General features: G+C 37.9%; 1 protein-coding gene across 2 annotated transcripts; it reads left to right on the top strand.

Moving 5' to 3' along the window:
* The first annotated feature begins 446 nt into the window (after positions 1–446).
* On the top strand, positions 447–20214 carry LOC139971568 (solute carrier organic anion transporter family member 1A2-like). Of its 2 annotated transcripts, none has more exons than XM_071978155.1 (9): positions 447–703; positions 8842–9419; positions 9991–10344; positions 12762–12926; positions 13600–13961; positions 14510–14685; positions 15345–15409; positions 16306–16523; positions 17332–20214. In XM_071978155.1, the coding sequence occupies exons 2-9, from the start codon at positions 8861–8863 to the stop codon at positions 17422–17424; spliced, it is 1992 nt and encodes a 663-aa protein (XP_071834256.1). In that variant the 5' UTR covers positions 447–703; positions 8842–8860; the 3' UTR covers positions 17425–20214. The 2 variants fall into 2 exon arrangements, with proteins under 2 accessions (XP_071834256.1, XP_071834257.1); XM_071978156.1 differs by lacking the exon at positions 447–703 and adding an exon at positions 2474–2496.
* The last annotated feature ends 3963 nt before the right edge of the window (positions 20215–24177 follow it).

Raw genomic sequence — 24177 nt, 5'->3', positions numbered from 1 at the left:
CAGCACAAAGGGACATGGTAGTTCACTCTACAGAAATCGCAGGACACGGCTTTGGACGCATCTCCTTGTGGATAAACACAATAGCTGCAGCACTTGCTGGTCATCTCATTTGTATCTATTTGAATAGACGCGTTTGAAACTTGCTGGAATGTGTCGTCAGTTGTCATGGTTACGGGAAGAAACCAAGTTATCCCGGCCGTAGAAACTGTTGTATAGCCTAGCTATTACAATGTAGCTGTGGGCCTTAGTACATAGGATAGTAATGAAGTATTGTCATTCTTTAATATTTCCTAAGACTCAAGTGCATGGATATCACCTATACGCCTTTAACGGCCAACACAATAGGTATATATATCTAGGCCTACATATATATAGGCCTATATATATAAAGGTGATAGACAGCGTTAAGTCTATCGCATATATACCTCCAATAGCCTACAAGCCCAGGAAGCGCAGACAAATATCTTACATACGTCGAAGTATATATGAATATACCCAATATACAAACCGCGGCTGCGACAATTCTTGTTTATTTGTGTCAGTCTGCCTGCATATACTTACTTGACTTTTGTGTTTGTTCGTTCAACCGTCTTTGCTACACAGGTTATAGCAAATTCTCTTATCACAACTGTTTTCACATTTAAGCGAATACGTTTGAGGTATCAAGACTATAGAAAAATTTATACCATATCAAGAAATTTTGGTAAGTTCAACGACAAATTTCTTCACGCGTTCGTTTAGAATTTTCGTTTAGAATTTTCGTTTAGTATTTAATATAGGCTTCCTTCTTCAACGTAAAAGATATCATATCATTTAATGCTATGTAGTTTAAGTGTCGAGATTGAAGCGTATAAGTTTTCATGTAGTTTCGAATGAAGTGACAGCGAGACGTTATGATTTTCCAAAAGGTATCATATTTAGATGTCCATGAACGCACTATATGGGTCCAATCGTATACAGGTTGATCTAAATTCTAGCGACGTAATTTGCAAGTTACCACAAGCAACGATTTATGTTGATTTTGGATATTTTAATTTTGTTTTTTGGCAATACTATTCGTTTATGTTCCGTCAATTTTCATCAAACAAATTTGGAGTTAAACCTTATAGCGTAGGCTGTATTGACATGCTAGTACGTGTGACCTTATACTGAAAGACTACGCTGTATACACCCTCCCTTAGTTATGAGGCACTCAATTCCGTATGTAATAAGCAATAGCCTGCAATATAACCTAGACTTTACTTCCTTCTGTTATTTCTTTTATTGGGTTTGTATTCTTGTCACTTTGATTTTGGAGTGTTAAGTCAACAAACTAAAGTAAACCTAACACACCACAAGACTGTGTTTGAATCTGCCTATATCAAGGATTTAAGCCTGTATAATATCAAGGTCACAACATAGCCTAATATTAAGTCCCGATTGTATACGGTGTTGCAATCAAATGCAATGCAATTTAAAAATAATTGTGCTCAAAGTTTGTGTTCCTCGATTAACACTGAACATTAATCATTCAGTTAGGATTAATCACATAACATTAGTAATAAATACTAGTTATTTTCATACTTTGTAAAAAAAAAAATTTTTAGCCTCTTGCTCAATATCACGTGCGTACTGTAAACTACAGCAGAAGCAGAAGGTTGTCCAAGGTTCCATATTTTCCAACCTTTTTCTTTTGTCAATCATTCAAAATAACATATAAATACAAGTCTGAGTACAAATATATTAGCGACTGAGTAAGCTCATTTAGTCATAGGTAACTATGCATACCAAAAGGTTCGACACTACACAAGATTACAGCAGCATTTACAACTCAACACCTGTTAACATGGATTCCTTCAATGATGTATTTGCTAACAACGTTTACCTTATACATATTACAAGCTTATGTAATTCTTCCTACTTCCTTTCCTGCATTAAGTGAGATGGCGTTATTTTTCTTGATATATGATCGATAAAATTATTGATCCGATAAGGTGGAAGGTGGAAGGTGGAACCTTTCCGGTTCCTCTCAAGGGTAACATAAACAATATTCCCTCGCACCACCTGAGAAAAAAACTCAAAGGGTTTTAATACTGCACGTCTTGTATGCACATTATTGCTTGTCAAGAATTGGAATACTGGCTTATGCCGCCGGTTGTAGGTTGTTAGCAGGGTAAGTAAGAGAATAATATTGTTTGCAGTTTTTCCAAAACTTAAATTAGTAATTTTGGCAAGAACTTTTGTTTTTTCCTCCTCGCACGTTCATAATGCTACAATATATTTTTCCTTTTTTTCTTTCTTTTAATTATTTTGATTTTTCATGGCCATAGCTGATATTAAGATTTGCTCCTGTAATGTCAGGGGCTTAAGGCAGAGTAAAAAACGTAGATACATATTTTCATCGCCATCATTTTAATATAATTCTTGTCCAGGAAACGCACAGTACCCCTGAGGTGGAGCGCTTCTGGACTAATGAGTGGGGAGGGAAAATGATTTTTTCTCATGGAACTGCTTGAAGTAAGGGGTCGCTATTCTTTTTAACTCCAATCTTTCTGTTGACATTGTTAAAGTGCATACTGACCAGCATGGTAGATGTATTATTGTTGACTTTAACTACAATCATCGGCTCTTTACCATTGTCTGTACCTATGGCCCTAACCAAGATAATCCTGCTTTCTACAATGACGTTTCTCGTAACTTAAATTCTTTCAATACTAATACTATCATTTGGGGTGGGGATTTCAACTTTGTATTTAATCTTGCCATTGATAAACTCGGTGGTGACCCTAGAACAAACTTTAAAGCCCGTGATGAATGCCTAGCGCTCATGGATATTCACAGCCTGGTCGATATCTGGAGAGAGAGAAACCCTCTCTTAAAAGATTTTAGCTGGCATTCTAAAATTGATATTCATTGCAGATTAGATTTTTTCCTTATATCTCGTAGTTTTGTTGGTAAAATCGTCAATATTGAATTTCAGCCTCCTCTTCAATCTGACCACTCTATGGTGGTTTTATCGATTCAAATTCATGAAGATAATAGAGGTCCAGGGTATTGGAAGTTTAACAACTCTCTTTTAGCTGATTCTGCGTATAACGACCTAATTCAAAATCTAGTTGCTACTGTTACTCGCAACACACGATCTATAAACCCTTCCGCAAATTGGGAGATGTCATTCGCTCTAAAACTATTCAATTTGCCAAACAAAAAGCTAAATGTACACGTAAAAACGAAATCGAAATTTTACGCAGTATCTCCAATCTGGAAAGAGAGTTGTATGAAAACCACTCTGATGCCATTCGTCAAAGTTTAGATAATACCCGTAATAAATTAAAAAGTTTGTATCATGACAAGCTTCATGGCATTATTGTTCGGTCGAGAGCTCGTTGGGTTGAGGCTGGTGAAAAAAAACACTAAATAGTTTCTGAATTTAGAAAGGCGCAACAAGGCAAATAACATCATTTTTAGCTTAAATATGAACAGGGGCAAAGTCACCACCAACAGTTGAGAAATTCTTCGTGAAATACGTGTGTTTTATAGTACTTTATACTCTCATTCACAATGTTATCCTTCATATTTTATTCGAGATTTGCCTGACTTTCACTCTGAGGAATCGGGATCCCAGTTCTTGCTTCTTCTTACTTTAGATGAATGTCATAGAGCCTTAAGCTCAATGGCCAACGGTAAATCTCCTGGTAGTGATGGTCTCTCTACTGAGTTTTATAGACATTGTTGGTCTCTTCTTGGTCAGCTTGCTGTCGATTCCTTGAATTTTGGTTTTGATCATCATTCATTATACTGTGAGCAAAATAGAGGGGTCATTACTCTAATTCCTAAACTGGATAAGGACCATAATGTTATAGCTAACTATAGGCCTATTAGTCTCCTTAACACTGATTACAAGATAGGAGCAAAAGCATTAGATAACCGGTTAGCGTTAAAACATTGCCTCGAAGCGAAACTCGACTAGCTCTGCTCGTAGAAAATAAATGGCATTAAGGACTTGCTTTTCTCATTCAATCAATGAACTTTGCGTCTCTTGACTTAACCTCTGCTTATCATCTATCTTACTGTTACATTTATGTAGTAGCATGGACAATATCTGTTGTTTTTCGCTGTTTTTTCCTCAATGTGCTCTATTTTACTTGTGTGTGGGTGTTTTTGTTCGTACGTAGGTGTGGGTGTATGCAGGTGTCTCTGTACTTGTGCGTGTGTGTGTGTGTTTGGGGGGGGGGGGGTATTTGTATGTATATGTCCTTTTTTTTTTGTTGCGCGTGTGTAAGCGTGAGTTTTGTATTCACCGAAGGATTGTTTTTCTGGATATGTATACATATATTTCGGTATAAGAGGAGAAGACGAAATACTCAATTCAGAATCAATTTTTGTATCATTATGTTAATAATTCCTTTGTATCATTCAGATGGCATACCTATGTTTTTATCAGAACTCTAAATATAATCGATGTACCATATAAATGTTTAATAATCGTGAATAAATGAGATGGAAACAATTCCTACTGTACTTAAAATAGAAAAAAAAAAAAACATAAAAAAAAAATAAAGATCAAACATGATTCTAACCAACTCGAAATCATTTGTGATTCCTAAAGCCGGATCTCGAAAGAGATACTTTGAACGTTTATTGAAAGTTTTTTCACTGTTCTTGGTTTTCCAACTCGTTACGATTTTCATTTATATATATATATATATATATATATATATATATATATATATATATATATATATATATAAATGGAAATCGTAATGAGTTTGAAAATCAGAAACAGTGAAAAATTCCAGCCTCCACCGGGATTCGAACCCGGGCCTCCCGCTCTGTACGCGGACACCCTAACCAACTAGGCCATGGACGCTGATTGTTCGAGGTCCAGAGGTTCGAAACCGGTAAGGAAGGTCGTAATTCCACTGTAGGCGTTTGTCACCTGTATCGAACAATATACTAGTTCTGTTTTTGGTGATATATTTTGCCTTACTCTAGAGATCAAACATGATGCTTACCAACTCGAAAATCATTTGTGAATCCTAAAGCCGGATCTCGAAAGAGATACTTTGAACAGACTTTATGTTAATGAAATAGAGGTAAACGACAAAGGCAGATGAATATATCAATGAAAATCGTAATGAGTTGGAAAATCAAGAACAGTGAAAAAACTTCCAGCCTCCACCGGTATTTATATATATGCTCATTACGTTTTCAATTGTGTATATTCATTTGCCTTTGTCGTTTATATATATATATATAAATTATATAAATTATATATAAATATATATATATATATATATATATATATATATATATATATATATATATATATATATATATATATATATATATAAACGACAAAGGCAAATGAATTTCACTGTTCTTGATTTTCCAACTCATTACGATTTTCATTTATATATATTCATTTGCCTTTGTCGTTTACCTCCAATTTATATATATATATATAATTTATATATGTATATATTTATATATATATATATATATAAATATAGATATAAATAAATATATAAATATATATATATATATAGATATGTATATATATATATATATATATATATATAAATATATATGTATATTTACATATACATATATTTACATACATAGATTTATATATATATATATTTATTTAAATATAAATATATCTATATATATATATATATATAAATATATATATATATATATATATTTATATATTTATTTATATCTATATTTATATTTATATATATTTATACCTATATTTATATATATTTATAGCTTCTAGATTAAAATCTGTCATCCATAATATCATTGGTCCTCAACAGACCGGTGTTTTGAAATATAAAATTATTGAGGAAAACATTAGATTTGTCTTAGACTTGAGTATTGCTCTCATCATGAAATTCCAGGGTTTTTGTTTCTTGTAGATTTTGAAGGAAAAAAGCCTTTGATAAGTTAGAATGGTCGTTTGTTAAAACAACTCTTTTATATATCAACTTTAGTATTAGTTTTAAAAAGTGGATATGTGGATGTTTTGATAGTAATTGTCATAGTTGTATTTGTTTTAATGGTTATTCGACGGGTTTCTTTCCACTTCATCGGGGGGTCCGTCAGGGATGCCCATTAAGCCCGTAGTTATTTATCTTGGTGGCCGAGTTATCAGCCATAAAAGTACAGAATAATGAGATTATTAAGGGTATTAGAATAAGTAACACAGAAGTAAAAATTATGCAATATGCCGACGACACCACTCTTTTTATTGATAGCAGTGTTACCACGATTACGGAGATGATTCGTATTTTTAAGCAGTTAAAAGAAGCTTCCGGTTTGTCTATGAATATGTCCAAGTCTAGTCTTTTTTTCCGCTGGGCCCATTTAGTAATCATATTCCAGCGGCAGTATATGACTTTAATATTACTATTACGCATGGACCAGTTCCGATGCTTGGGATCACTTTTACGGGTGATGGCAATGATCTGTTCCGGCAGAATTATCAACCGAAACTTTCTAGACTTAAGAATACTTGATTATGGTATTGAATTGAGATTATGGTCATCTAGAGATTTGACCCCTATAGGCCGTAATATCATTGTGAAAACATTTTCTCTGTCGCAACTTGTTTTCCTCTTTATGGTGTTGCCAAATCCACCGAATAGTTTCGTAAAGGATTCAGAAAGTATTACATTCGATTTTATATGGGCGGGAAACCCCGATAAAATAAAGAGGCTGTTCATGATTAATACTATTGGCAACGGAGGATTAAAAGTTACACACATCATCAGTTTTATAAATAGTTTAAAGTGTACCTGGATTAGGCGTTATACAAATGATATAAACGGTACTTGGAAAATGGTTTTTGATATGTATTTGAAGTCGTATGGTTTTCATTGTAACTGTTCTAAGAATGATATGAATAATATTAGAAGTTCTTTAATTCGTCAAATAGTCCCTGCTTGGTGTGATATTTAATTCTCTACTCCAACAGAAAAATTGTTATGAATCACATGTTAATGGATAGAAATGTTATATATACATATATATATATATATATATATATATATATATATATATATATATATATATATATATATATATATATATTGAACAGCGAAGAATTAACCCTCGTAGTGGTATTCTTTTAATGACACGAATTATATAGACGTATTTGAGTTGTAAATAATGTATGAATGTTCTTTAAAGCAACGTATTGTGGTTTGTCTGTAGTTTCACAAACTAATATATACAGTATGTGAATAAACATATATATGTAGGCTACGTGTAAATAACGCAATAACTTTTGCGTGTACTGACCGTGGAACACTTTAGTGCAGCAAGTTCATTCATTATCATTTGTGGGAATATAGATTGTACCTGTACAGTGGGACGCCGTAAACACTCTTACCCAGATAAGCGTGATACCATCTATAGTTCTGTTGTGCTACTGTTTTCAGTTGAAGTAGATTATTTGCGTGGGTAATTTAGGGCTTTTATAAAACGTTATTGTTGTTATCTGAAATTTGTACACAAAGTCTTTAGACTGAAAATGAAAAAATTTAAGAGGTCAGGGGCATCAGTCAACCGCACATTCAAAGAAGGAAAAACTTCGTGTCGATTTTAATAGGAAAATATTTATAAGCAGAGCCCTTGTTATATTAGTCTTTGTGGTTGTTGTTGATTAAGGTATATTAGACGCGAAAATACGTGCAGTTTATAGCACACAAGATATGTATTTGTATTATAATATACGACTAAAACTTCAGTACGTAAGTATGAAATACTTCCATAAAATATTCAACGTATAATTGACAATAACTGAGAAACAACAATTGAACATCAATTAGAGTTTAGAAATTGATTGCCACTGAAGAGCTTACATGGTATTGTAATATCCCCGTTGACAACGTTCCATATTACATAATATATATATATATACATAAACGCCATGAGAACGAAGATATTCTTCCTCTCTAATATTAGAGACTTTAGGTACAATCATTTTGACAAGCAAACCATTAAATAGTAATTGCTATCCGTGAATCATGTTATGTATATTACTTTAAACTGTTTTCTTCTTTCAAAAACACTTCGAAAACACTGTCGGTACAACCTCCATTTTTACAAGCAAACCATTAAAATCGTGATTGTTATCCGGGAATCATGTTGTATTTCTATATTACTTTAAATTGTTTTCTTCTTTCGCAAAAAAAAGAAGTCTCGTTAAATAAATTGTATGAACTACTTAGTTTATAACTTGTCGTATATAGTGCCTTCGGCGTTTTGCAAACGCCCCCGATTCAATGTTATACATCAACATTTTACAACCATTTCTCATGTGATATGTTTCTGACACTGAGTATTAAAATATAAAAAGCATTTTTAATTCAGGTTTAACGTTTGACATGTTTACACATTGTCTCCTGTGTATATGAAGGAACTTCTGTATAAACGAAAAGGTCAAATCAATCCCAATTACTCAAAAATATTGTCTGAAAATGGTTTTCATGTCTTCTAAATTCACAACCATTTTAGCTTACACGGACAGAGAGTAACATATGAGACGCTGCATATAAATGACGTAGCATTAGTGTATATGTTTATCATAATTGTCCCCCATATATGATAATGGGCCCTCATGCTCAAACCTCAAAGAGAATTTTTTTTTACTGTCGTCCACCAAGCATTTTGCCTCAATGAGATATTCTAATTGAACGCTCTTCACTGCCTGTGCATAGGCTTAATTAGGAAAGCCCAAAAAACTTCCAGAGGATACTTTGGACAACTTTCAGCAGTTTCTTTGTTAGCATGCTAACAATTAATGCCAGATACTAATGATCTATAAAAAATATTCTCTTTCATTTTCGACAGATTTATTAAGAGGTCCACCATGAGTGACGAGACGGGTATCCTGCTGTGCCGTGTGTTTCCCAGGTTAGGTTCTCCGGTTGTATTTGCCATTCTTCTCTTCACAGCCCTGTTCATATCTACAGCTCCAGCTGGTTACGTTGGAGGGGTCGCTTCTACTTTAGAGAGACGCTTCCAGTTGAAGAGCTCCGAACTTGCTTTCCTCAATGTCGTTTTTGATATCAGTTCCTTGGTGGTGTTGTTGTTCGTCACTCACTACGGTCACAACCGACACCGTGGTCGAGTTCTCGGTGCGGTGTTTGCTCTGGCCGGTGTAGGTGCCCTCTGTAACGCCGTACCACACTTTATTTATCCCGTACCGGATGCTCTTAAGGACGCTACAGCCGGACAGTCAAACAATGAAACGATTCACCTCTGTGGCGACAAGAAGGTTTGCGATGATAATTCCAAGGGTTTGGGAGGACAAACGTGGTGGATAGCGCTCGGTTCTGTCTTTGCCAGTTTCTCGAGTACCGTTTTCCCGTTAGCAATGCCCTATATCGATGACAGTGTCGGAAAGAATGCCACGGCTTTATATGCAGGTGAGTACCTACAATATAAAGATGATACGAGTTGCCGCGACAGCGTATATATGTGGAAAGGGCCTACAGTATATGTGCGCCATACCGAATCAAATTAGCGTGTCGAGGCGGTAGGGAGGGGTTGGGTGAGTGGTTGGTGTTTGATGTCATACATAATGGGAATTGTATATCATTTGACAATGAGATCATAAATCGACATCTTTTGTTGCAATCCAATCCTATCCCATGTTTATTCAACAACAGCAGCCTGTCATTCTGAGCATATGGATGGATTACTTAGTTCAAGGTAGATGTAGTGTATTCTGTAGTAGCACCGAGAGTCATGTATAGGTCCCACGAGACCCGTTTTTTGTGTGTAAAGTCTTCATGTTTCCTCAACTATGTTATGAAATTTAGGACTACATTGTTCCTTATCACATATTCCTCCGGCCCCGTCCACCCTGCCCCCTAATTGACCCCAGCTCCCCCCCCCCCTGGACTCCCTCGTCGTCAGGTCTGGCTTTTTGTACTCCCTGCCTGATTTGTATTTCTTTGTTGGTCATAATGTACCTTTATTTCTTCCTTCATATAGCAATCATCCTCATGTCGTACAGTATCGGTGGTGTCTTGGGTGTGTTTCTAGCAACTTTCAGTTTGAGTATACCAGCCTATCCTGCTCATGCCAATGAGGCAGGTTTCCCTTCCACCAACCTCGATGACAGTAACTACTTAGGAGCGTGGTGGCTAGGCTATATCATCATGGGCGGTTCGCTCTTAGCTATATCTCCTTTCTTCTTCATGCTTCCCAAAACTCTACGTAAAACATCCGACCGTTTGCAGCAGGAGGCAGAGGAAGCAAAGACTACTCCGAAAGAAGAGAGAAAAGATGAAGTTGCAGATGAAGCACCAGAGGGATTCGTACCGAATGTGGTACATTTCCTAAAGAGTAAGTCTATAGTAGTATGAGTAGTAGTAATTATAATAAATATTATAATAAAAACGACAACAACAATAATAATAACAACAACCACTTATGGATTACACCTTACACGTCGGATGGCTTCGAACAACATTTTAACTCAAATTTTGAATCTTTTCAATTTAGAATGTTATTTCAGATGGGAAACCGTGCTCTTGGATGAAAAACTAATCTTACTCTGACCCGGCCGGATATCGAACCCTGACCCCTCCCGATTGCTAAGCCTCATTACTTCAAATGCCACCGCCTTTATCCAATCGGCCACAGCACCAGTATAAGTCATTGTTTCAAAACCAAGAGGGGCGAGAGAAGCATTTTCGAAACCGTTTCATTGATCGACCAAAGAATTAACCGGTTCAAACGAGACTACATATTTACCTAACAAAAAAGGGATTAAACCTTTCCAAATTTAAATATAAAATAAGACCGGTTATCCCAATTTTTAACGAGGGGAGTATACCTATTGGTTAATTCTTTTAATACATTGAAGTTTCCAAGGTGACCAGGGGCATATCCAGGATTACCTAACCCGGGGGGGGGGGCGCGAATTACTATCTAAGCGGAGCGCCACCATCGGTTGGCGCGCAGCGTACAAGAAAATTTCTGGTTTAGATACCACCCAGATCACCGGAAATGGCACTTCTCGGGCTTGAAAATGACCAACCAGATGTACACTTTTTGCCTGAGAACCAAGTATTTCCCGATAGTTTTTTTTTTTATCCATAACCTTTTTGAAGGTTGTCACCAGTCACAAATCATGTTCGACCTCATCGCATGTCCTGTGGATCATTGCTTTTGTAGGTGATTCTACGTCGCGGCCCACAATATCCGTCAGGCCCACTTTTCAAGGTTCCAAGCCCATTATTTGTTCAGAATTTGAAAATTCACATATCTCGTGAATAAACTCACTTCAAAACATACTCATAATGTTGCACAAAATTTCATGTATGGAAAACCAATATAGAAAAACCTCCTTCAACCCCTAACAGACCGGTCAAAATTGCACGAGTAGAGGGAAGTGTGATGAAGAATGTTGGTCAGAAATTTTCGAAAATTCAGACACAGTTAATTTATTGGTGTACAAATATTAAAACCTCTTATAACGGCTATTATAAAACTTGGTTGAAGGAAATGAAAAAATAGCAGATATTTCCTTCAACCGAACACTACACACATAGGCGTAGGAGGCCGGGGGGGGGGGCACTGCAGCCCCTAATTCGCCATTACTAATGTAAAAGAGAGTTTTGAGATAATTGGACCTCCATGCCTTTTTCTCCATCTACATAAGACATTTCGTTGTTTACATTAGCATCCCGCGGTACACTGCGCAACTTTCACGGACAGTACGGTACACGATGGCATGCGATGTAATAACCGATGCTTGCTTATATGATATTGACATTAACATGTTTAACGCGCGCGCTTCGCTCGCGAAAAATTTTGGTTGTTTTTTTTTCGGGCAAGTCGGACAGTTTTGAGGCTGTTCATCCTGGAAGGCCAATTTCATGCTCACTGATATGATGTGATATCTGCTGTTTGCTTCAAAATTCGAACAGGCGCGTAGCGAGGAATTTGCCAAGGGAAGAGCGAAGCCTGTAGGCAAATTATCTAAGCGTAGCGCAACTTGGCGCGAAGCGTACAAGAAAATTTTGGCCGAACATGCCTCCCAGATCGCTGGAAATGGCACTACCCAGGACCATTTGTTGGCGCGAAGCGTACAAGTAAATTTTGGCCGTAAATGCCTCCCAGATAGCTGGAAACGACACTTCCCAGGCCTTGTAAGTTGCATCTAAGCACTTTCTATTTTGAAATTACTAGCGATATCATAATAAAAAAAATATGCTAAGGGGGGAGGCGGTCGCCCCCTTCCCGAAATGCGTCATGTGCCCCGACGACACGGTCGAGTTCGAGACCAGCCACAGTTGGTTTCATAGCACAATTCTACAATTGTTTAAGGCGTATATACACACACGCGCGTTATGATAGACCATATATAGTATATATATAGATCATGAGTGAGAGAGGAAAAATAGAAACGTCCAAAATGGAGTTGTCGGTGTAAGGAGTAGGGTGAGGCAAACGCCCCTTCCGAAATCCTTGATCCGTCACTGGCTACCCCTTTCCCTTCCTTCCTCTCCTCCTCCTCTTTTTTCCCCTCTTTTTTCTTTTTCTTCTCTTTTTTTCTCTCCTCTTTTTCTTACCCGGGGGGCGCGCGCCCCCAACGCCCCCCTGGATACGCGCCTGGTGACAATTCCTCCCATGTGTCGTGTTCAATTGATGTTACTACTTGAATTGTTATGGTAAATTATATCACCCATAATTTAATCTAGTTGGTTTTTTGTTTTGACATTTATATTTGAATATTTTTCCTTTGCGTTATGAAGGTTTGATGAAAGCCGTTGGTAGGAGTTTGCGCAATGTAACAATTGTATTCCTGATACTCTCCGGAGCAGCTCAGTTGGCAACATTTTCTGGACTCCAATTGTTCGGAGCAAAATATTTGGAAGTCCAATTCTATCTTGATCCAGTCTTCTCTTCAATCCTGTTTGGTGAGTTATGAGATCGCAGTTAGCAAAATATGAAAGGTATTTTGAGGCAGGCTAATCGTATGGTATGCATTTCACCAGATGCAGGCCTTCACCCATGCTTACATGACTACATATATTGCAGGAAAATGAAATACGTTACGTGTGCTACACATTTCCGTAGTACATCAGGTATCCATAAAAAAAAACATTCTACGCACCAGTGATGTGCATAAAGAGGCAACACATCACTATTGTAATTTGTTTGTTTGTTACCATGGCTCCGTTTTAAAATGGGAAGCTCATGTATATTCATGAAGGCTCAAAGTATACGTATAAGTATTTAAGGTGGATTTTTCATTATGAAGAAGAAATCAACGGTATTCCTATCTGAAATGGTCTTGAAAACCCCCCTCCACCCCCCCCCCCCATAAAATCAAAATCCGCTTCATCTGTAAATTGTGTATAACCACCCATTTATAAGCCATTTGGTTTCTCCCACATTCATATGTGGCTGCTTCTAATCGTTAAATAAGTGCATTCCATGTCAATATTATTTATTTAGAGCATAGAGTTTCAAACAAGACCTACGTATGTTTTGGGCATTTCATGTTTACAATCAATCAAGTATTCTCGTTGACGTGCATTGGTTTCTCTCTTTCTCCTATTATTATTTTTATCAATCTTAACTAAACAGGTATTGTGGTCATTCCAAGTGGAATCTTTGGAAACCTTATCGGTGGCTGCCTAGTGAAAGTTTTTGGCAAGACGACTTTAAGAATCGGATACTTGTTGCTATTTTTCACCGCCATCACCATTATCATCGATCCTATCTTTCTGTTCGTTGGATGCCCAAACAGGCAATTGGTTGGTGTGAATCAGCAATACCCCTTACTCGATGCGGAAAACACAACATCGTTAAAAGCAACTTGCAATGTTAACAATAATTGTACATGTGATGTGGATTTTGAGCCGATCTGTGGACACGACAACTTAACATACTTCTCTCCATGCTTTGCTGGATGTGAATCTTCCAGTGTCGATGAAATGAATATCACGGTATGATTGAAAATTGTGTTAATTACACACACAAAAATGTACAAAGGGATCATGTAACAATAAAGTAAAGTCTTTATGTATCTTGTAGTGCGACCCGACTGAATTCGAAATTAAGATCATTGTTTGCGTTATACCTTAGTAAAAGAGATGCATTGAAGTTGCCATTACTAGGCCCAACCACCATTGCGGGCCTGGATCCATGGGTAAGGGTGTACAACCTCTCTTTTCAAGCCGACACAAACCATTAAATGTCGTACTAGCACACGATTGCATGTAGACCTAATTATAGACCTAATTTATACCTAAAAGTCACACAAATATGCCTCAGAACGCATCATTTCACGCGTTACATTCCAAGCCATTTGGAGACTGGGGGTGGGGGTCCACAACGCCCTCAGGGGTAAAACATCTCATTTCTTAAAATCCTGCATTTGCCTCTCCTCTGTATATAGTGATCTTTGTTATTATCTGTATTTCCTAGGTCATCTTTTTTTGACAGTGATAGGAAATAAAACAACAGGTCTTCCTTTCTTTCTGTTGACATGCAGCGTTTTAGTAATTGCGCTTGTATATCTAATGTCACCGGCGGGTCCCAGTACCAGGCAGAAGATGGAAGTTGTCCAATCGAAGACTGTGGAGCATGGCTCATCTACTTCATACTCGGCCTTTTCCAATCGGCTGTCATCACTCTTGCTGCTATACCAGGATTTATGCTCGCAATGAGGTGAGCTTATATCAAAATCAGTTACCCACGGCCCACGGTGTAGCAAGATTCGGACCAACCCGGGAGCGTGAAGGATGGAGAGATAGGAACTGAGAGGGAAATACAAGGGCGGGAAGGGGGGGGTAAGTCAGGGGTGAGTTTAAGGTCAGCGAGGGGAGGAGAGGGGCGGAAATAAGTATAATTGAGTTGAATAAAAACAGAACGAGAAATAATAATGTTGAAGAACAACAACATCCGATAAGACAAACAATTTTAGCGCTTTTGGCGTTTCATTCAGCCTTGAATTATCATGATGAATTGCTTGAGGTGCAGTAACTGTGTGGGTGACCTTAACTTGTTGTTCACTCTTCTTTAACCTCCTTTTTCTCTCGAGCAAAAGAAAAACTTTTTCGTTGACAACATCTTAGATTATTCAAAACGTTGATGCTTTATTACCGTCGTTAAGAGTGCTGATCAGTTCTGGTAGTAAACAATAACTTAGAGCCTATTGGACCCACAAAAGTATCTGTGCGGTACATGGCATATAGTGATATGTGAATGATCACTATATATATATATTCTAAATCTCAAACTTTTCACTACAATGTTTTATACTACTTATGTTATAATACCAATAAGTCAATATAATTACCTTTCTTTTCTGGATTTGTTTTTACAAGGTGCGTTGAAGAACAGGACAGGTCGATCACACTCAGCTTGAGCAACTTCGTTAGCAAAGTCCTCGGTAAGTAACTCTTTGACGTCAGTTACCTAAAAAGTTAACCCTTGGGGTTAACCCATTGGCAATGTGGACATTTTGGCAGGGTGGTAGAATGGTAAACATCGAGAAAGGTGAGGGGCGGGACTGTTCCTTTCAAGATCAGGTTCCAGCAATGTATCGCAACAATGATAAATTCTGGATTATCCTGCTATCCGGATAAGAAAGCAATTATCGAAAATTCTTCCTGATTAGAGGGGGACTGAGGTACAGCCCCAGGCCCGCAGTCAATTGGAGAGCAGGAGTAAATATGTGATAAAGAATAATGTACTCTCAGTTTCATAAGTTTAAGAAACATAAAGACGCCGGGGTCAATGCTGTCAATCAATATATCATACTATGTTTACTTTATCAGTGGTTCACGCAAAGGGCTGCGGGGGGGGGGCGAGGGTGATCTGTTGGGGGATATTTTGCATTCAGCCAGTGAAGAATAAGCCCACTGCTATTAGGGTGTTTACCCCCTTTTTCAACCTAACACAAAAATGAAGAATACTTATTTGCACATCCTTGCCTTTAGAGCTAATAATAAACCTATAAATTAAAGTCTAAAGAAAATGAGGAGACACACGGACATATCTGCATGCTAGCCACTATATATACCTAAATCAGTCAGGGGGATATTTGATCCACCCTCCCCACCTTTGAAATCCTTTGGTTTATTTTACATAGTACCCTCAATCTTAGAGCAATCGTTACTTCGGCGGCAAGTTTATAACGCCGCTCTCGTACTTGCAGTGTCATGGACATTATACAGTATCTCCATTAACCCTTCTTCCGGTGTTAATAAACTGAGGGCTGTTTGCATACATAACAGAAGTATATTCTGTCAATTTAAAGGTTCGAATCATTCTTTCATATTAAAGGTTCGATTCCAGGTCCTATCATTTACGGGGCAATCCTGGACATTCCTTGCATCCTTCGATATCGGGATCAGTGTGCTCCTGAAACCACAGGAAATTGTCTCGTTTACGACAACGAAACCTTACGATATACCTACAACGGACTCACCATTTTCCTCCGTATAATATTCACTGTATTCTCTGTGATTGCAGTCTACACAATACGAAAGAAGGCCAAGAAAGTGAGTATTTGTTTAAATTGCAATCTTGTTGTATAGGCCTACACTAACCTCTATCTAATCAAAACGGGGAATTAATACTGCCCATATTTTATTGTCAGTAGGCTATATAGGCCCCCCCCCGACCCCTCACAACAACCCCCAAATTATGGTGCTGGAATAAAACCATGAAAGTAGAGGAAATCTACTTTATAATTTCAAGACCATGTGAATGTCGGAGAATAAGAAGAAAATGGATATTTTACGAGAATACAAACTGGCTTGGTTTCTTCTATCTCTCATTGAGAGGGTCCATGCAGGAAGTTGACAGTAAAACTTCAACCCTAATAACTGAGTGACTTCATACCAACGTACGGTACCTCTTACACTGCGCTGAATACAATGTTATACAAGCTTGCAGTTAATTAAATTTTATGCAAGCAGTTATATAATACCAAAGGTTAAGGTTTTAAAAGATTAAGTAGTGGGTGGGGTGGGGGTTCATTATCAAACTCCTTTCAAGTTAAGAGTAAATTTCCTTTCTTTGGACTTAAGAGTGATGGAAACCTTGTGATGACAAACATTTTGATTCTTCTAGTTATTTCTCTTATTTCATACAACTTAACGTGAGAAATAAAGATCTCGATCGGTTATAAAACCTTTTTGTTCAACTTGTAATGCTGATCTGTGAAAGTTGGCAAAGGCTGATGCGGAAGTAAAATGTTTGTACTGAGGGAAGGGAATACGATGTCGACGGGGGAAGGGGGGAAAGGTTGTCCCCTACCCTTTGAGCAAAATGTAACACTTTCCCGAATCTTTCCATTATTTTCAGGAGGAAGAGAATTTGATTGCATCTAACGGGGCAGTTGAGATGGATGCGACCAAGACAGGCATTGAAAATAAGGGACTGGAAGCCGAAATTTGAGTCTATATATATATATATATATATATATATAAAGGCCTATATATATATATAAAGGCCTATATATATATATATATATGTATATATATATATATGTATATATATATATATATATATATGTATATACATTTATATATATGTATGTATATATATATATATGCCATTTTATACCCATTTACCCAGGGCGGAGTAACGGTTTCAACAGGTCCTATAACGTACCTTACATGGAATGCTCCCGCATACTGTGATGGCAGATGAATTTTTTTATCAAGTCTACGGTGGCTCAGATGTTCCTATTTACATACATATATATGTATATATAGTACAAATTTCGATACAAAGGGTTGATCATTTGATTGGCTGGTAGTACTTTTGCTGATACATACTATACAGCTGAAAGATTTGCCGCATGGTGCACCCAAATATTAAAACGTGAGGGGCAGAAACAAAACTCCTTCACCCTCAATCCCTGCGGGCTCTTTTCAAATTGAATATGGTGTGTTTTTTATTCGGGGGTAGGAGGGGGGTTCTCTGCCTGTCTGATTCTACATCTTGCTTTTAATCTTTTAAGTTCGCATTGTTGTCCTGTGTCGTGACCTCGGGTCATGAATAAACTCAACAAAGAGAATAAGTTTTAACAAGGCCTGATATTTTTTATATAATCCGTATATAAACGACAGAGCACCCGAGGATAAAAACATACATTATTTTCCCAGAACAAATCGGTTAAATCGTGCTATTTGAAGACGTAAAATTAGTTCTATTGAAATTACGGTGTTGCATCGGATAACCATAACATATAGTGGTACGCGTGTTAGACATTCCAGACATGCACTTCTTGATAAGTATCTCTATAACGTTTTTGTTATCAAATTTAATGATTTTATTAAAATTCACGCAGCTGTATACTCGAATTGAATTATTTGGGTCCAAGTTATCAAGCAGTTGATTGTGTAACATCCCCTACAATAATAGACATGCCCATAAGGACGGTAACTATAGGTCATCCCCGTAACTTCGAAGTTCCTCTATCGGTCGATATCAAATTTCCGATCGCTTTACTGATATAGCGATATAAGCGATATACCGCTACAAGGGCGTAGGAACCGGGGGGGCTGGGGGCGCCAGCCCCCCCAGTGAAAAATGTGGAGGGGCGGAAGTATCATTCCGCCCCCCCGGTTCGCAAGTCAGAAAACCCCTTTTTCATTTCCAAATGAGAAAAAAAATCTCATATGGAGCACCAAATTGCATCTAAGGCCAGGTGAAAATACAAAATTAAGTTTACAAAATGGAGTGGGTGTTGAAGTGTGCTATATTGCACCAAATTGCATCTGAGGCGACCTGGAAATGCAAAAAATTCCAAAGGGGAGGGGGACACCCCCTCCCCTTAGACCCCTCCCCCAGACTGGCCATCAGTCTTCAGCCCCCCACTCAAAAGTACCTTCCTACGCCACTGTACCGCTACATATATACCGGTTAAAATTACCGGTATTGGTTGAAGAATTTCAATATCAAAGAACAAGGGATACTCATCGAAAAAGGCCAACAACGTTGTCACGCCTGCCCCAGGTTTTACATAAACTGGTGCCTGTAACTCGAACAGTATTAAATTATCAAAAGTTCATAAAAAGTTTGTACCATGACGCGACTGCATGTCTGCATTTCATTGTATATAATAGCACATGATATGATATATTTTTATATTTATATTTATATTTATATATATATATATATATATATATATATATATATATATATATATATATAGATATATAGATATATATATATATATATATATATATATATATATATATATATATATATATATATTTATATATACATATATATATATGTATATATATATATATGTATATGTATATATATATATATATATATATATATATGATCGTCAAGGCAGCTCTATCCTTCCTCCCTCCTCCTCCTCCTCCTCCTCCTCATGTAACAACGTCAAAATGTGCAGATCAGTCTTTATTTAAAAGAGTGATCGAATGTTTTCATGTCATATATAGACTCTGGAAGGGTTGGGCAAACAGTTTACCTATGTAAATGGGAAGTTATGTATCCAACCAAAGTTGGGTAAAGATTTTAGTGCCCCCAATGAAGTAAAATTACGCCAGTTTAACTAATATTGATATGCCAAAAAGTGATTCATTGGTCAAAATTGCACGAATTTGACTTTTTATTTTGCAAAACTTCATGAAAAGTTGGTTGGATACATAAATACCCAGTGCTGGGTAACATACGTTCCAATTCTTTTTGTTGGGGGGGGGGGGGGGGTATGTGTTCCGGCGTAATGCCTAGACAGTGCACGTGTTAAGAATTCACATTCACTTGAAGGACCATATTATATTGTGTCTCACGTGATTCAAAATTCACCCTTCCTTCTTCTTGTTTGTGTTAGTTTTTGTTCATATTTGCTTGAATTGTCTGTATTTCCGCCATTTTACGGGTATGACAAGAGCAATGTATCGCTTCAACATGAAATGACTACCCTATAGGCTTTTCTCCCCAAAAAATTAAATCTTCATTACGGTACTTGATATCTTCATCCAACTAATTTTGTATATTATTTTTAAAGTAATGTAATGTAAGGTAAGGTAAGGTAAGGTAATGAAAAGGTCATGGTTTTAAATTTGTTTAGTAACGATCTCTTTATTTTTCCATTTGTTTGTAAAGTTTAAAATTCTTGTCTCAAATATATCCATTTATACACTTTTGTGATATTCCTACATATATAAAACTGAAAAAAAGGATAATTTGCATGTAAACGTACGAATCTCTCTTTATAACTTTATTTTCACGATAGCGTTGCCTGTGTATAGCCGCCGCCTTGTATCCGTACTAATTGTTTCCGACTTCGCACCGACAAGAGCAAAACAAACCACATACGCGGATTAATGGACGATATGCTTACATGCTCCAGAAAACGCATATCAATTCCTAGCAATTAACCGGCTTCCATAGGCGTACGAGGCGGGGGGGGGGGGGCAGGGGGCAGACTGCCCCCAAATTTCCAGAGGACAAGAAATTCGGTCAAAAGTCCTGAAAAATTCGGGCAGCCTAAGAGGAGAAAAAATATATATATAAATATGCAGTAACTTGCCCGAATTTTTTTTCAAATTTTTGCCCGACAATTCCTTGGAAAGCGTTTTGTGTTATTTGTTTTGTGACATTAATATAGGCCTAATGATTTTCTTGATTTAGCATCATGTTGCCCGAATATTTCCGTGTAACACCACCGTAAGCGCAGCTCATCTTGGCTACCACGCTTTTTGCACTATCGCCCAAAATTATTAACAGGAAAAATAAACTGTCCTATTTTTCCCCTTCAAAGTGATGTTACCAGTTTTTCTTCTTCTAATTTACCAAACTTCTGGGGAAGTGTAAATTTCTAAAACGTGAGATTATAAAATAAAGAATGTTTAGATGCAACTTGCAAGGCCCCAGAAGTGCCATTTCCGGCAATCTGAGAGGCATTTTTTTGCCAAAAAAATTATTGTACGCTACGCGCCAACTGATGGTGGCGCTCCGCTTAGATAGTGTCACGGGAACTTTCGGGCACAAAAGTTTCTGCCCCCCCCCCCAAACTGAAATGGTCCCGTACGCCTATGTCGGCTTCCGTAGGTGTCCTATACCACAATTCATTGCTATCATTGACTTGCATACTAAATTTCGTCACTTTCCAAGGCTGCTAGTACATCGATATATGTTTTCAACCGGCATGTCTTACTCGCCATTATGGTAGCTGATGACTGGGCATGTATCATAATACATTCAAATTTTGCCAGCACGACGGTCTAGAGTTTGAACTAGCAGAGGTAAAAATTTAGTACAGTAGGATACCACACCAACATCCTCCCCCCCCCCCCAAAAAAAAATATATATATATATCTGCCAGCATTGGCATATAATTGTATATTTCGATGTTTACCACTGTGGATCTTCTGTTTCTTCAAAGATTTTCTAACACGCCTTGAATCACTTTCAATCGACCTTTTTAGAACATATCAGTAGTTTATTTCATCATCCACCATACCTTAGGATGAAGACTGAGACGTTGTGAAACGAGTCATTTCAGTCGGTAGGTCCATTTAGGACCATTAAGGGTAGCAGACGCTCATCGAAATCCCAATGTACTTATATACTAAATCACCACAGTAATGTGGTCTCTATGCCTATAGATAAAAGTTCTCATTAGCTAAACGCTTCCCATCACTGGATATCTAGCTGACAAGTTGGCCTTTCATGGCACCATCAATTTTCCGAATCATGACCATGCAGATTTGTTGCTATCAGAGCCTTAAGCAGTTTCGTCACTTGTAAACAAACCTCTTCACTCAGTAGCAAACAATTTTCGTACGTTGCTCCTGGGAGGCCTAAGGGGTCTAATATTGCCTCAATTTACCCGATTTTGGCACCACATGTACTTCCATTCATTCTCTTCAACATTCAAGCCACTCACAAAAAACAGATCCCGATGGATACCATACTGATTTAGACTCTAATAGGAGTATGCCACCTTAGGCCAGGCGGACCTATACGCTACTCTGATTGTGTTATGGTATACCTGTAAGGTTAACTTACACTCCGATAAGCAATTGATGCCGCAGGGGCGTATCCAGGATTTTCTAACCCGGGGGGCGCGAATTACTATCTAAGCGGAGCGCCACCATCGGTTGGCGCGCAGCGTACAAGAAAATTTCTGGTTTTGACACCCCCCGGATCACCGGAAATGGCACATCTCGGGCTTGAAAATGACCAACTAGATGTTCACTTTTGCCTGAGTAACCAAGTATTTTCCCAATATTTTTTTCCCCATCCATAACCTTTTTGAAGATTGTCACCAGTCACCCATCATGTTCGACCTCATAGCATCTCATGTGGATCATTGCTTTTGTAGGTGATTCAACGTCGCGGCCCACAATACCCGTCAGCCCTACTTTTCAAGGTTTTAAGCCCATTATTCGTTCAGAATTTGAAAATTCACACTTCTTGTAAAATAAATTCACCTCAAAACATACCCATAATGTTGCACAAAATTGCTTCTTTGGACAGCCAATACAGAAAACCTCCACGTTTAGGATTGTTTGTCAGGGAAATACGAAAATGCAGACACAGTTAATTTATTGGTGCATGGACGCACATCAGTCTTGAATAATGGTGGGGACGCGTGTCTGTTCTCTGATACTAACTAAGCGGAGCGCGACCATGGGTTCGCGAGTATCGTACAAGAAGTCTTGGCAAATATACGTCCCAGATCACCGGAAATAACACTTCCCAGACCCAATGGTGCTCCCAAACCTCCTTAAGTTTTAGATCTCATGGCTTAGAAATTTAGTTTGGGGAAATGCATGGGCGTTTGCAGAAAAAAGTCAGGGAACAAATAATCCAAGTAGACTTTTGTATATGATGGGTCTGGTTTCGTAACTCATCGGGAAGCGATTGGAGGGGTGGGCGTAGGGTTGTGGGGCGCGCGTTTTCATGCAGATGGGGACAATCTCAAAAAGTGATGGGTGCGTCCGCCCCCCCCCCCCCTCGCCGGCAATGATACGCCTTTGGATCCACTACATGATATTCACAGGAAATGTGCTCAATTCTCAAATCGCATGCGGAATTTATTTTTAGATTCATTGTATGAGTTACGGTACTAGGGGTGGGGTAACATTTTATTTCTGCATGACAGTGTTGAATCGAATGACATATGTCTAGTGCAGTTCGCATATAGGTTAATGGCATATGGGCTAATAGCGAAATGCGTCATGTTCCCCGACGACTCGGTCGAGGTCAAGACCAGACACAGTTGGTTTCATAGCACAATTTTACAATTGTTTAAGGCGTCCATACACACACACGCGTCATGATATACTATATATAGTATATATATATACATCAGTGAGAGAGGAAATATGGAAACGTCAAAAATGGAGTTGTCGGTGTAAGGGGTAGGCTGAGGCGAACGCCCCTTCCGAAATCCTCGATCCGTCACTGGCTACCATGTGTATATCATAGGGATCAGCACTGTAATTATGTCACTGTTCCTCTTTCTCTTCCCGGTGTCTTGGCGTTTTTCTTCTCTTCCCTCCTTTTTCTTTTCTTTTCCCTTCCTTCCTCTCCTTCCTCGTCTTTTCCCCTCTTTTTTCCCTTTTTCTTCTCTCTTTTTTTTTCTCTCCTCTTTTTCTTACCCGGGGGGCGCGCGCTCCCAACGCCCCCCTGGATACCCCGCTTAGATAGTATACAAATAATGAATGGTTTCCATTCGTGCAATAGTGCAAATATTTCATTCGTTGAAAGATGTAATTTGTTCCATTCAACGAGGCTCAGCCGAGTTGAATGGAACAAATTACATCTTTCAACGAATGAAATATTTGCACTATTGCACGAATGGAAACCATTCATTATTTGTTTTATACAACACCTTCAAATTTGGATATAATTGGATGTAAAATGCACTCATGCAACAGATTGTTTTGAACTGACAGGTTTCACTGCTCTCTTACCATTGAAAAAAGTGCTATCAAAAAAGTATAAAGCATGATTCTATCATCATAGCGTGCAATAGTGCGGATTTTGCATGCAATCGACGAGCAATTGACCAATCAAATGGCCGGAATATAATTAGGTGTTGTATAATATCAGAGAACAGACACGCGTCCCCACCATTATCCAAGACTGATGTGCGTCCATGCACCAATAAATTAACTGTGTCTGCATTTTCGAAATTTCCCTGACAAACAA

The sequence above is a fragment of the Apostichopus japonicus genome, chromosome 8 (genome assembly GCF_037975245.1).
Source record: "Apostichopus japonicus isolate 1M-3 chromosome 8, ASM3797524v1, whole genome shotgun sequence".
Classification (NCBI taxonomy): Eukaryota; Metazoa; Echinodermata; class Holothuroidea; order Aspidochirotida; family Stichopodidae; genus Apostichopus; species Apostichopus japonicus.
The sequence above is the reverse complement of the archived record's forward strand: the minus strand, read 5'-3'. Positions and strand labels throughout refer to the sequence as shown.

Coding starts and splice junctions, on each gene's coding strand:
- LOC139971568 (XM_071978155.1), top strand. CDS start 8,861: ATGAGTGACGAGACGGGTATCCTGCTGTGCCGTGTGTTTCCCAGGTTA. Junction 12,927..13,599: donor CTTCTCTTCAATCCTGTTTG/GTGAGTTATGAG, acceptor TTAACTAAACAG/GTATTGTGGTCATTCCAAGT. Junction 14,686..15,344: donor GGATTTATGCTCGCAATGAG/GTGAGCTTATAT, acceptor TGTTTTTACAAG/GTGCGTTGAAGAACAGGACA.